This window comes from Cebus imitator, unplaced genomic scaffold (assembly GCF_001604975.1).
Source record: "Cebus imitator isolate Cc_AM_T3 unplaced genomic scaffold, Cebus_imitator-1.0 Scaffold354, whole genome shotgun sequence".
In the NCBI taxonomy this organism is placed as follows: Eukaryota; Metazoa; Chordata; class Mammalia; order Primates; family Cebidae; genus Cebus; species Cebus imitator.
In genome coordinates this window covers 2,311,803-2,327,443 of record NW_016107669.1, presented here as the reverse complement: position 1 = coordinate 2,327,443, position 15,641 = coordinate 2,311,803, and the positions used below count along the sequence as shown (strand labels likewise).

General features: G+C 37.8%; 1 protein-coding gene across 1 annotated transcript in view; it reads right to left on the bottom strand.

Moving 5' to 3' along the window:
- The window catches only part of ADGRG7 (adhesion G protein-coupled receptor G7), a 64,193-nt gene that overhangs the window by 37,242 nt on the left and 11,310 nt on the right, over positions 1–15,641 (bottom strand). The window contains exons 2-6 of the mRNA XM_017506327.2: positions 9,076–9,189; positions 7,989–8,093; positions 4,855–4,967; positions 2,172–2,321; positions 608–708 (exon numbers count right to left, since the gene is read on the bottom strand). Coding sequence (XP_017361816.2) covers positions 608–708; positions 2,172–2,321; positions 4,855–4,967; positions 7,989–8,093; positions 9,076–9,189 — 583 coding nt within the window. The remainder of the gene's footprint in view (positions 1–607; positions 709–2,171; positions 2,322–4,854; positions 4,968–7,988; positions 8,094–9,075; positions 9,190–15,641) is intronic.

Below are 15,641 nucleotides of genomic sequence, written 5' to 3'. Positions count from 1 at the left end.
GCACAGAGTTTGCTCCTGCCAGTGGGGAAGCAACTGGTTGGTTCCCACACTTGCTCACCTACATGTTCCCTCCCATAAGGGGTTGAGCGGGGCGGGCTGAGTAAATGGGGCACCCCTATCACGTGTTCCACAAAGAGGTCAAGAAGACATTATTGGAAAACCTAAGGAAAATAATCAAAACACACCAGGGTCTTGGAAAGAGAAACGTGAGGTGCAGCTTGGGGGGTGGCAGTGTGCCCTGCAAAGTGAGCTGTTCTCTGCAGCTCTAAGTGTTGCAAAAGAAGTTGGAAGAGGTCTTGCCATGCATGTAAGTTGCCCCTTGGCCATGTTAAACTACAATGAGAAAAACAAGTTCTAGTCTAAATCACCCCAGTTACTCTCCATCTCCCAGACCACAGCCAGCACCCCTGGATCTAGGAGGTAACATACACCACTCCATCTAGTAACTGAAGATCAAGTGGGAAGTCATGGCTGTTGTCTGCCTTCCAGGGGAATCAGCCAGTTACTGCATCCACGAGAGAAATAAAGACGTCTCTGTTAATACTTTATCCTAGAAAAGTAAACAGCGCTTAGTCCAGTTTTCTTTCCAAATTGAATTTGTGCTTACGTTGTAAGGGGATCATCGTTAGCAGTAGCAACAGCACTTTGAAAAGAATCTTCACTGGCATCTAGGAGTTGACTCACTGTTACTACAGCAACTTTCTTTGCCTGCCAAGAAGAAGATACTGATCATCAGAGAAGCATACATCATACAGCATCGTCACCACCGTTATCAACAGGAATCATTATAGTAGCAAGGGGCATCACTGATATGATAACATAGAGGCAGGCATTTTACAAAATTAAAGATTTATTTTTTGATCCACGTAAGATGACAGAGAGAATCAAGATAAGCCAAAGTGAAAATATACATTAAGGTAGTTAATTAGGAGGCTTAAGTCTCTGAATTTAAGCTCATAGCAAGATCTTTCACAGAATCCAAGAACGCGAAATCAAATGGTTGATACAAAAGCAGAAACAAAATAAGAAGGTTGTGGTATTCTGGTGGTTAAAAACTGCAGCTCACAACACTTAGTATAACTGTTAGGCTTAGCGTAACTATTAAACTTGGTAAAATTAATTCTAGTTTTCTTACAATCAGTAACTCGGGAGTGTGTCAGAGTGATGATCGTTTGGCGTTTGATTACTGTTTCACTGCCCTCTTTGGGAGTGTTGAAGCCCTTCTGCCTATTACTTAATCCCTCCATTAATTCTACATTTGGAGGTCAATGTTGCCTCTTTCAATTCCATTTTTATTAACTTGTGACTTGAATCCCACCTACTTTTCAGTAGGAAAAATACTTTTCCATTTTTTTTTCCGAAATAAGGCATTTAAAGGGAATGGGAGAAGGAGTAGCTATTTTCAGGGCATGCTGATATTCAACCTGTACACAGGGTCAGTCCATATTGGTGGTTTATAGCCCTGATTGACCACTGTCCAGCTATACCAATTAGTAAATGCTGAGTATACTTGTTTTCAAGTACCAGGGTTTAACAGGTTAAAATATCAGGAATGTAAATGAGGCTTAAGGTTTTCAGAAAACCAAGGCTAAAATTTAAATATGCTTAATAGAAATGGATCACATTTTAAAAATCACATGTTCCAAAGTAACTTCTTTAAAGACTATTTACTTGAAATACACTAGGGATGGTGAGGTCAAATGTAGTTGGTAAACATATTCATAAGGTAAAGTAGACTTATGCATTCCAGGACTTCCTAAAAGACTTAACATGACAGCCAGGTGTGGTGGTGTGTGCCTGTAGTCCCAGATGCTTGGGAGAATGAGACCTGAGAATCACTTGAACCCTTTAACCCGGGAAGCAGAGGTTGCAGTGACCTGAGATTGGTGCCACTGCCCTCCAGCCTGGGTGACAGAACAAGACTGTGTCTCAAAAAAAAACAAACCTACAATAATGATCATTTTGAATATACTAAAGGAAAATATTTGGACAAGAGGCCCTTATTTTATTTCTTTGAGCATTTCTCAGAAGGATTGCTGTGCAAAATGCTCTAAGCCACCTAAGCCACGCCCAAATCCATATCATGGAATAAGGAGTGGAATTCAGGACATCTTTCTTTCCCAACACCCCCTCTTAAAAAAAAAAGAAAAAAAAAGCTCTGTGAGTTTTACCTCAGGTGAAGCATTTCTGGATGTGTTGAAGATCTGTCCAACCACTTGTGTAGCACTAATGATGTTCTCAGCAGTTAATTGATTGGCATTCGATGTTAATACCTGGACTTGAGAAGAAATGCTATCAAGTGGTGCTTTCGCATCCCCTACCTGTTTAAAAAATCAGAAAAAAAAAAATCCTAGCTTTACACAACTACGTCCAAACACTTTGTAAGCAACTGCAGGTATGAGCCCGGATTTAGCTGAGCCTCAATCTCCTGAGCATCACGCCGTTCCGTTTTCCACATTTGCATATTTCCTTGCATAAAGGACAAAGTACATGCAGACCAGTGGTTTCCCCACTCTTTCCCGTTTGACAGGATCGATGAACTATAAGGAGCTGCCTTAGCTAGATGGGAGCTACTAGGGTGTATCCACGGACGAGTGCTGTCTGCTGTGTGCTACAAACGTCGTAGAGATAAGCACAGAAACTGAAAATAATTGGTCAGAAACGTATAAAGCAATTTTATGATGTTGAATATAATAGTTCTAAAATTTTGGTTTGCATTTTATACATCTTTTTCATTTCATTTTTCTAGTAATTCATGTTTATCGTATTTCACAAAATTATTGGTGGGCAATGGGTTCAAAATGTTTTTAACTGGCTTTTCAGCACAGGTAGTTTGGGAAGCACCAGCTGAGACACCCTCCTAGGTACCAGTTAGCCCCAGGGCTCTACGTTTTGAGGCTAAAACGTGCCAGTCCATATTGTCATTGGTGAAGCTGGGTGTCCATGTATGAGTGCATGTATGTGTTTGCAGGGGCTTGATTTTCACTAGATGGCAGCATCATTTCACAAATTATACCAATGTCACAGGCTATTAACTCTTGGGTAAGCACCAGAAACAATATCCAATCAGTAGACAGAAACAAGTAACTCCAGTTCAATAGCCAGACACTCACTACGCGCTAGGCACTCTGCTAAGATGTTTAGAGGTGTTATGACATTTAATAAGCAAAACAACTTCGTGAGCTGTGCACCTTCAAGAAAAATTAGGGAGCTCGATCAAGTCACACAGCTTAGAAATGTCAGAGCTAAGAACCAAACCCTGGTTTGTCAGATTCCAAATTTAGCACCTTTCCTCGGTCTATGATTTGGCACAACTTGTGTGGCTGGCAGCCACCTCTACTCTCCAACTCCCATCCCCACTCCACCCCTATCCTGCCCATCTGTGATCAGGGAGCCAGGGTATCCGGACTTTATTTTATTTTTTGGGGATAGAGTTTCGCTCTTATTACCCAGGCTGGAATGCAGTGGCGCAATCTCGGCTCACCGCAACCTCCGCCTCCTGGGTTCAAGCAATTCTCCTGCCTCAGCCTCCGGAGTATCTGGGACTACAGGTGTGCGCCACCACGCCCAGCTAATTTTTGTATTTTCAGTAGAGATGGGGTTTCACCATGTTGACCAGGATGTTCTCAATCTCTTGACCTCATGATCCACCCACCTCGGCCTCCCAAAGTATGTGGACCTTAAAATAAAGAACAGCTCCATCACTTTTTGGCTGTAGCTACTAGGCAAAATGGTTCACCTCTCAGAACCACATTTTCCTTATCTATAAAATGGGTTCATTAATACCTGTCTATGGTGTTATAAGAATTAAACATGATAAACCAATAAATATATTAAATAATTGCCACAATATTTGGCATGCAGTAGCTGCTCAACAATCAGTAAATGTTATTTGCTATAATCATTTATAATATGGGATTAACATTCAACTCACAGTGATTTTATAAAGATTAAATGTGGTAACATATGTAACCTCCCCAGCACATGAAAGGCTGTACATAAAGGTTGGTTTCCTTTTCCTCTCCTTGCTTGTCCCCAAATGTTAGCTCTTCCAGGCATGTGCATTTGGGTACAACTTTGGTCAAAATAATTTAATCTTCATGAAAAAATATCTAGTTAGATGTACTTGCCATTTCACCTGCTCATAGATACAACCCTGAGACCCACATCAGGTTTGGAGTTTCCTGTTTCAAGGGATCTGGTTATAGTTTCTTTCTCTTCATGCTGATCCAGTTATGACATCTAAAGGCTTTCCTTTGGTCTCCAATGTCAGGGATCTATACCCAGTCAAAACTTCACCAGTCTACAAAGATGAAGCCATTTAAGATGTACTATTGATTATCGTTTGCTGAAATTTGCTGAACCAACTGTCCTTTTTCACGAACAGACGTCCATTTTTAAAAATGAGAGTGGCGGCTGGGTGCAGTGGCTCACACCTGTAATCCCATCACTTTGGGAGGCCAAGGTGGGCCAATCACCTGTGGTCAGGAGTTCGAGACCAGCCTGGTCAACATGTTGAAAGCCCGTCTCTACTAAAAATACAAAAATTGGCATGGTGGCATGTGCCTGTGATCCCAGCTATTCAGGAGGCTGAGGCAGGAGGATCACTTCAACCTGGGAGGCTGAGGTTGCAGTGAGCCGAGATCGTGCCATTGCACTCCAGCCTGGGTGACACAAGCGAAACTCTGTCTCAAAAAAATAAATAAATAAGAGTGGCTTTATTTACTAGTTTTTGTTATTTCTAATTTGAGAGTTTTAAAAGCATTGATTTGACCATCGAGTATCTGAAGAACAGAAACTTTGCACAGAATCAGAACTTCTTGCAGTTACCCATCAGTGAGTGTTATGGCCTACCTCATTCTCCAGGTTTTGCAGAGTTGCACTGCAATTTCCTATTGTCACATTTTGTAATTCTATGTCTCCATACAGAGAGCGACTGCACAGCCGGACTGCCCTTGGATTGCCCGCTTTAATAAAAAGAAAATTTTTTATTAAAAATAAATATTAATTAAAATTATCACCTATTATTTTAAGGTAATAATGAATTTTTATTAAAAGTTATTTATTAAAAACTTATTGCCTATTATTTTTAGGCAGATACCACTTATTGTCTTGATTTTTAATCGGAGTTCCAAAGACAAGTTGACTACTTCCTTTCTTTGATGTCTTCAAGTAAGATTTGCCTTTCAACAATTAGGGACATCACAGCTTTGAAATGGATATGATGAGAGAATACAGGCTGAGAGACTAGAAACAATATGAATAATTCCTAATAGATGTTGAATTACATGTTGATCTTGACTGCTTTATGCAAATGTGGATAAGAGCTGAAAGGCAAAGAGTTCTATTATATTCTATTGTATGTATTAGATGTTTGGTTGCCTCTCAATAAATATTTGCTGGGTCATTTGCTTTATTTCTTAGGATTACCATTCAAGTCTCCCTACCTCACTGCCTTCCTATAGTTAAGCAGTTGCCATAGAAAAACATCATAATTAGAGGACAGCTGACCAAAAGATGGATTTTTCCTCAGGGCCAGCTTTGGGCAGCTCCTTCTTGGGACAACAACTAGAAACACTGAAATTAGAGATTGCTTCAATAACATGTAAACCACAAAGTTGGAGTTACTCCTAATTTATATGACTTCACCTCTACACCATAACATAATGAAAATCTCTAACATACTTATAGGCTATAAATAACTTTTAAGTGGACACACGTCAAATCCATCTTTTCCTCAATGTTACCTAAAATGTAGATATCCCCAAAATGAGAAGTATTTTGATCATTTGATATATAAGTAGTAAGAAGTAATTATTCATATAAAACTAAAAGCAAATTGTCAACAGTTAGAAACTAAATCTGTAAAATTATAGGCTTAATCTGAAATTCGAGGTGCTCAGAAAAGAAAAATTAATAAACATGTTTTCATAATAGGTGCTCAGAAAAGAAAAATTAATAACAAAATAAAAGACATTGAGTTTCTTGTCCCAGAGAATTCATATATATTAAACAAGAGTGATGACTTTTCATGGGTATGTTACTGACACTTTTACTCTTCCTAATTCAGTAGCACAGTTTTATTTTGCAAGTTGTATCTGTTTTATAAACCATTGTGAAATATTTAGGACATACAAAACATGTAAATTTAAAACAATAGATACCAATAGCATACAGTATAGTATAGTATAGTACGGTATAGTATAGTACAGTACAGTATAGTATAGTACAGTACAGTATAGTACAGTATAGTAATAGTATAGTACAGTATTGTATAGTGTAGTACAGTATAGTACAGTACAGTATAGTGTAGTACAGTACAGTATAGTATAGTACAGTATAGTAATAGTATAGCACAGTATAGTGTAGTACAGTACAGTATAGTATAGTACAGTGCAGTATAGTATAGTATAGTACAGTATAGTACAGTACAGTACAGTACAGTATAGTATAGTGCAGTATAGTATAGTATAGTACAGTATAGTATAGTATAGTATGTATAGTAAATATCAACATGGTTGAAGCCCCTTTTATGCCCTGAGGAAAAAATTCAAGAGGGCTTATGTAGAGAGTAGAATCATGAATACTTGAGTAAGCATGACTGATATGGTATTTCAGATATTTCTTTATAGCAACGCAAGAATAAACTAACACAATAATCTATATGGGCAGAAGCAATTTGAACTCCACAAATCAAATACAGATCTGGAAAATTCTCATAATAATAAGATAAAAAGCATATCAAAAAATGCAATTCATGTCATTTTTTTAGTGCTTCAGAGTTCTCCTGACATACACAAAAATAAATATCTAAATAAAATGTCACATTCTCTTCAGGGCCATTGCAGGCAGTTTTATCTAACATTTTTGTCAATGATCGAGAATTAGCCATATTCTTAAGATCTCTAGTTCCATAGGAAGTAAGGAATTACCTGCTGGAAGATTGCTCAGATGCAAGTCAACACAAATGAGGAACAGGTAAAACATTATGGGAAATTACATGGCATAATAAGCTCTGGTTATCAGGATAGAATCTATGAATTTCTAAAGCTTACACTCAGAAGATATTACCCAATGTGACACTGAAATGAGTCATCAAAATCTTTGATATTATCCGGGACCATATTAGAAATAGAAAATGCTATTTACTCCTTCGCTGTCAGAATGCCTCCATACAAGTAAGGTAGTCATTCCAGAAAAGTGGAATGAAGCTAGAGAATGTTCCAAGAGGGATAACTAAAGTGACCTAGAAGTGAAGGACTACCAACTGTAAACAGACTTAACCATGCATCTCTACCTGGAAAGATGAAATCTGAAAGCAGATATGACATAAGTCTAAAATTTTGACTGATTAGACAAATTAAAAATATATATATATAACTAAAAGGGCAAATGTCAGTTTGACTGAACTCTAGGTGACAGCAAAAGCTAGAAAAATAAACCAATTAAGGAAAGATTCACAAACAACTGATTCACATTAAACTTCTGAGAAATGTAAGGTTTTTTTTTTTTTTTTTTGAGTCAGAGTTTCGCTCTTGTTGCCCAGGCTGGAGTGCAATGGTGCAATCTCAGCTCACTGCAACCTCCACCTCCTGGGTTCAAGCAATTCTCCTGCCTCAGCCTCCCGAGTAGGCGGGACTACAGGCAAGCGCCACCACGTCCAGCTAATTTTTGTATTTTTAGTAGAGACGGGGTTTCACCATGTTGACCAGGATGGTCTCAATCTCTTGACCTCGTGATCCACCCACCTCGGCCTCCCAAAGTGCTGGGATTACAGGTGTAAGCCACCACGCCCGGCCAAAATGTAAGGTTTTATGAGATACTACCTTAAGTTTTGAACATTAGCATCATGAAAGGGAGTCAAGTCCTTCCACAAAACCTTTCCTGTTGCCCTTCATGGACCTAACACTAGTTGGAGGTGTGAGAGGTGTGACTCAGCATAGTAATTCTTATGCCTAAATAGAGTAGACGTTTGGGAAAACACATACCGTTTGGAGTACTCTTGTCACATGTTTCCAAGGACGATCCATATCTGCCCACTGGGATTCTGGGAAAAGTAAAATCCATATATGTACTATTTTCACAAAAATTAGCTGCAATAAAGAGGAAAAAAATCTTATTAAAAATCATACTTTAAAAAATTGAAACCAGATAAAAGTCAAAGGTCAGAACCTATGCAGTGAAATTTGAAAGGTAATAGAAGGCTTATAGAACCCACTGGCCTGTGAGGAACCTCTGTACTTTCCTATCAGGTTACGTTATTGACATTAGAATGACTAGTATGTTAGATAACAGGTTCCAGTTAAAATGTGCACAATATAAACCTGGTAGAGATGCGATGTGAGACAGGATACCGTAACAGAATAGGTGAAATCTTCAGAACTAAAAATATACAGTCTACAGCGGCCAAAGGCATCAAGAGGATGTGAGCAAAATAAAAAGGCCAAATTCATGGGGTCTGTGGGCGATAGTGTGCGGCAGGCGTACAGTAAATGATAGCAGCAGGTATCTAGGGCTCTGGACTCTAAGCAGACAGCATGACGTGTACAGTGTTGGAAAGCACACCTCAGATTTAAAAATGGCCTTGAACTTTGATTCTGAGGCACAATTGATTGAAATCAAACTACTAACTTAATAATAACTCTTCAAGGTAAAGGAAGAAAAGATAAACATTTAATATAAGTATATACTTAGGAAGATGCATCTTGATTTCAGAAAAGTTAAATATATGAGAATAGGGATATTTGAAATGGGGTAATACGGCATATTACCAATTGAAAGGATTGGAGAGAATCATTGCCCTGGATTAGTCACTGCAGCCAGAAGGAAACACAACTGTGAGTTTGCAGAAAAACGTAACAGGAAACAGATAAGGTGCATTGAATATACTGATAAATTGCCCAAGAAGAAAACCCAACTTTTATTATTGAGCTGATAAACACATCTTAAAGCCATCATCATTATGCCCATTGTTTCTGTAACCATTCACCGAAACTTCTAGAAGCTTTATTGCTATTCTTATTAACACAAGAGTGACGTCAACCTTACACCTTAGCATTATCCCAAGTAATTTACCCATTGTACATCTCAGCCCTTTCCACTCTTCTGTGCAAATACATCTGCCGTTTTCCCAGGTCCCACCATTCCTGCAGAAGTCTGGAGGGATGCTTGATGAGGGAGCAGATATTCCTAAAGAAACAACAAATAACAGAATAGTCATGAACTGGCTGATTCATTTCTCCTTTCATGCCTGTGGCCATTTAATTTCTATATGTAAAACACTGCTTTGAGCATCATTGCTGAGAAATATTCTTCGTAATATTGTCATCAACAAAATATACATTGAGAATCTACACCAGATATACAATGCTTACTAGATGCTATGGATACCAAAAAGACACAGTTGAAAGACTTAGTGCTTTGATCAAGGAAATTAGACTCCCCTGAGAAATCAGACATTATATAGATGGTAAGTAGATGGAGATAAATAAATGATAGATAGATAGATAGATAGATAGATAGATAGATAGATAGATAGATAGATGAGTCAACATGGGAACTTATAAGTACAGTAAGAAAACAGAGAGAGAGGTTGAGGACAGAGGTAACCTAGCTAAGAAGACCAGGGAAGAGATAGTAGGCGGAATGGACTTTAAAATTACATCTTGAAAAGTCAGATGAAAATGGATGCTCCAAATAGGCAGGATACAAAGTACAAAAGTTACAAAAACACAGAAAGTTCTGATGTGTCTAAGGAACACAGAGAGTTTAACATCTAGCATTAGTTCTATATGGAACAACACCAGGGTATACATTGGATTGGGAGGGATTTTATAAACCAAACCAATCTCGAAGGAACCTTAGAGGTGTCATAAAACAAAGGAGTAATATAATAAGGAATTTTTTTAGGATGATATCTGAGGCAGTATGGGAAACGACTGAGGCTAAGGGGCAAGGAAAACCATTTAAATGAGAACCAGAACTCAAACAGTGACTCTAAGAAAGTTAGGTGGCACTACATTCAGGAAGCATACCTCAGAAAGAATTGTTAGGATCTAATGACTAGTTACTTTGAATTGGGGATAGCGGGGTCTCTAAATTGAAAAATAGAGTGAATGGTGAAATTAACTAAGTTTGAGAATACAGGGTTGGGCATAATATCTCACACCTGTAATCCCAACACTTTGGGAGGCCGAGGCGGGTGGATCACTTGACGCCAGGAGTGCGAGACCAGCCTAAAAAATATGGTGAAACCCCATCTTTACTAAAAGCACAAAAATTCACCTGGTGTGGTGGCAGCTGCCCATAGTCCCAGTTAGTCGGGAGGCTGAGGCACGAGAATTGCTTGAACCTGGGAGGCGGAGGTTGCAGTGAGTTGAGATCATGCCACTGCACTCCAGCCTGGGTGACACAACGAGACTCTATCTCAAAAAATAAATAAATAATAAATAAATAAATAAATACAAGAGGCAGAGTTCTAGTTCTAATAATGATGAAATAGACTGTACCATATTAACCCTCCTCTAGGTAATAATTTTAATAGATGCCCAAAAATTAAAAGAAGAGAACTACTTGAAGACATTGGACAGCAATGAAAAACAGGCAGAAGCTGAAACGTATTCTATAGTTTTTCCATTAAGGGCACTACCCAGTCTCTATGGCAGAAGTGGCTGAAACTTGATCAGAAAGCCACAGTCTTAATGGGTTAAAATATGACAGGAAACTGTTTGGGGCTACAAGAACAACTAGAAATTGAAGGTAGATATCCCAGAATATAAGAAGCCATATAGAAAAGAAGCTCCAAGTCTGTGTAGAAATTACTCACAAATCTGGGGCAAAAAAAAAGATATTTAAGAAAACATAGCTTCAAGGATCTATGAGACAATATCAACATGTTGTCTAACATATATGCAATTGGAGTCCTAGAAGGGGAAAAGAGGAGTAATAGGGAAGATAAACTAACAGAAAAAAATCATGGTCAAAATTTCCCAAATTTTATTAAGAACTTCAGCTTATAGATTCGACAGGCTCAGCAAATCACAAGAAAAATAAATACAAGAAAAACCACACAGACACTCATAGTCAAGCTGCTGAAACTCACGCATAAGAAAATCCTGAAAGCATCCAGCTACCAGCCCAGATAGTTTTACTCGTAAATTAGGGAGGAAAAGGGGCCGGGCGCGGTGGCTCACGCCTGTAATCCCGGCACTTTGGGAGGCCGAGGCGGGTGGATCACGAGGTCAAGAGATCAAGACCATCCTGGTCAACATGGTGAAACCCCGTCTCTACTAAAAATACAAAAAAATTAGCTGGGCATGGTGGCACGCGCCTGTAATCCCAGCTACTTGGGAGGCTAAGGCAGGAGAATTGCCTGAACCCAGGAGGCGGAGGTTGCGGTGAGCCGAGATCGCACCGTTGCACTCCAGCCTGGGTAACAAGAGCGAAACTCCGTCTCCAAAAAAAAAAAAAAAAAAAAAAATTAGGGAGGAAAAAAATCTCATACAAACTATTTTAGAAAATAGAGAAAGGAAGGAACTTTCCAAATCATTTCAGAATGCCAGGGTAACCCTGATACCAAAATCTGACAAAGACATTACAAGAAAATGAAATTACAAGCCAATAAATCGCATTTTCACAGATGCCAAAAGAAACCCTGTAAAAATAGCAGGAACTCAAATCTCTCACAATATATCAAACTAATACTACACCATGACCAAGTGAAATTTATCTCAGGAATGCCAGGTTAGCTTGGTAATAAATAGAAAATCAATTAATTTAATTAATCATATGATAGCATAAAGAAGAAAAACTTTATGGCCATCTCAATAAATCAGGAGACAAAAGCATCTGATTTTTTTTAAACTCTCAGCAAACAAGAAATAAAAGAGAACTTCTTCAAACTGATAAAATCACCTGTGAAGAACCTATCACAAATATCATACTTAACAGTGTAATACTGAATGCTTTCTCCCCCAAGACTGACAGGAACAGAGTTCAAAATAATTGCTATAACCACTTCTACTCAATATTGCACTGAAGATGCTAGCCAGCACAATACACAGGAAAAAGAAATGAAAGTGTAAATTTAAGAAGGAAGAAAATACAAGTATCCTTTGTTGCGGATGTCATCAAATATATTAAAAATGCTATCTCCAAAAACTTACTATAATTAATAAGTGAATTTAGCAAGACTGTATGATATAAAATAAAGACAACAGCAACAAACAATTGAAATACAAAAGTATAAAATCATTTTCACTTAAAAAATTATAAAATTCTTGGAAATAAATTTAATAAAATTTACTTAACGAGACCTCATTGTTCAGGTACATTTTAAAAAATCCAAATAAATGGAGATACATACCTTGTATGGAAGACTCAAAGTTGCTAAGGTGTCTATTCTCCCCAAACTGATGCAGTCAAAATCCATAAATGAAAGACTTTTTTATAGAAATTAACAAGCAGATTTAAAATTTTTATGGAAATGCAAAAGACTTAGAAAAGCCAAGAGAAGAACACTTCTATGCAAACAAACTAGAAAATCTAGAAGAAATGGATACATTCCTGGACACAAACATCTTCCCAAGACTAAAACAGGAAAAGGTCAAATTTTTGAATAGACCGACCAATAACAAGTTCTGAAATTGAGGCAATAAATAGCCTACCAACCGAAAAAAGCCTAGGACCACATGGATTCACAGCTGAATTTTACCAGAGATACCAAGAGGAGCTAGTACCATTCCTACTAAAACTATTCTAAACAATTGAAAAAGGGGGACTCCTCCCTAACTCATTTTATAAGGCCAGCATCATCCTGATATCAAAACCCGGCAGAGACACACCACACACAAAAAAAACTTCAGGCCAATATCCCTGATGAACATCGATGTGAAGATCCTCAATAAAATACTGGTAAATCTAATCCAGTAGCACATCAAAAAGCTTATCCACCATAATCAAGTTGGCTTCATCCCTAGGATGCAAGGCTGGTTCAACATAGCAAATCAATAAACATAATTCATCACATAAACAGAACCAATGACAAAAACCACATGGTTATCTCAATATATGCAGAAAAGTCCTTTGACAAAATTCAACAGCGCTTCATGTTAAAAACTGTCAATAAACTAGGTATTGATGAAATATATCTCAAAATAATAAGAGCTATTTATGACAGACCCACAGCCAATATCATACTGAATGGGCAAAACCGAAAACCTTTCCTCTGAAAACTGGCATAAGACAAGGATGCCCTCTCTCACCACCCCTCTTCAAACACAGCATTGGAAGTTCTGGCCAAGGGAATCAGGCAAGAGAAAGAAAACAAAGTATTCAAATAGGAAGAGAGGAAATCAAATTGCCTCTGTTTGCAGATGACATGATTCTATATTTAGAAAACCCCATCGTCTCAGCCCAAAAACTCCTTTAACTGATAAGCAACTTCAGCAAAGTCTCAGGATACAAAATCAATATGCAAAAATTGTAAGCATTCCTATACACCAATAATAGACAAGCAGAGAGCCAAATTATAAATTTACTCCCATTCACAATTTCTACAAACAGAATAAAATACCTAGGAACATAGCTAACAAGGGATGTGAAGGAGCTCATCAAGGAGAACTACAAACCACTGCTCAAGGAAATAAGAGAGGATACAAACAGATGTATAAATATTCCATCCTCATGGATAGGAAGAATCAATATCGTGAAAATAGTCATACTGCCAAGAGTAACTCATAGATTCAATGCTATTTCCATCAAACTACCATTGACTTTCTCCACAGAATTGGAAGAAACTACTTAAAATTTCATATGGAAACAAAAAAGAGCGTGTACAGCCAAGGCAATCCTAAGCAAAAAGAACAAAGCTGGAGGCATCATGCCACCTGACTTCAAACTATACTACAAGGCTACAATAATCAAAACAGCATGGTACTGGTACCAAAACAAATACATAAGCCAATGTAACAGATGGAAACCTCAGAAATAACACCACACATCTACACCCATCTGATCTTCAACAACCCTGACAAAATCAATAATTAGGGAAAGGATTCCCTATTTAATAAATTGTGCTGTGAAAAGTGGCTAGCCATATGCAGAAAATTGAAACTGGACCCCTTCCTTACACCTTATACAAAAATTAACTCAAGATGGATTAAAGACTTAAATGTAAAACCCAAAACCATAAAAAACCCTAGAAGAAAACATAGGCAATACCATTGAAAAGACTTCATGACAAAAACGCCAAAAGCAATTGCAACAGAAGCCACGATTGACAAATGGGATCAAATCAAACTAAAGAGCTTCTGCTCAGCAAAAGAAACGATCATCAGAGTGAACAGGCAACCTACAGAATGGGAGAAATTTTTTGCAATCTCTTCATTGCAAAGATTTAATATACAGAATCTACAAGGAACTTAAACAAATTTATAAGAAAGAAAGCAACCCTATCAAAGAGTGAGCAAAAGATATGAACAGACAATTCTGAAAAGACATTTATGCAGCCAACAAACAGATGAAAAAAAGCTCAACATCACATTTATCATTAGCAAAATGCAAATGCAAATCAAAACTACAAAGAGATATCTCACACCAGTCAAAATGGTGATTATTAAAAAGTCAAGAAACAACAGATGCTGGCAAAGCTGTGGAGAATTAAGAACGCTTTTACACTGGTTGGTGGGAGTGAAAATTAGTTCAACTATTGTAAAAGACAGTGTGGCAATTCCTCAATGATCTAGAACCAGAAATACCATGTGGCCCAACAATCCCATTACTGGGTATATATCCAAAGGAATATAAATCATTCTACTATAAAGACACATGCACATGTATGTTTATTGCAGCACTATTTACAATAGCAAAGACATGGAACCAACCCAAATGCCCACAAATGTTAGACTGGATAAAGAAAATGTGAGCATATACACCAAGGAATACTATGCAGCCACAAAAAGGAATGAGAGAATGTTCATTGCAGGGACATAGATGAAGTTGGAAGCCATCATACTCAGCAACCAAACACAGGAATAGAAAACCAAACACCACGTGTTGTCATTTATAAGTGGCAGTTGAACAGTGAGAACACATGGGCACAGGAAGGGGAACAACACACACTGGGGCCTATTGGGGAGTAGGGGGAAAGTGGAAGGAGAGCATTAGGACAAATGGCTAATGCATGTGGGTCTTAAAACCTAGATGACAGGTTGATGGGTGCAGCAAACCACCATGGCACACATATACCTACGTAACAAACCTCAGCTTCTGCACTTGTGTCCCGCAACTTAAAGTTAAATAAAAAATTTTTTAAAAGATAGGAAAAAAGAACAGATTTGGATGGCTCACATTACTGAGCATATGACTTACAATAAAGCCATAGCAATCAAGACAGGATGGAATCAGCATAAACAGACAAATGTATCAGTGAAGTAGAATAAAAAGTTAGAAATAATTAAAACATATATGGTTTGTTATCTTTTTAAAGACGTACCAAGGCAATTCAATTGAGAAAGGAAAATTTTTTCAACAAATGGTGCTAGATAATCTGATTAAACAAATCACCCTCAAAACTCAATCTCAGGTGGACTGTATTCCTAAAATCGGAAAGCTAAAACTAAAATGCTTCTCAAAGAAAACAT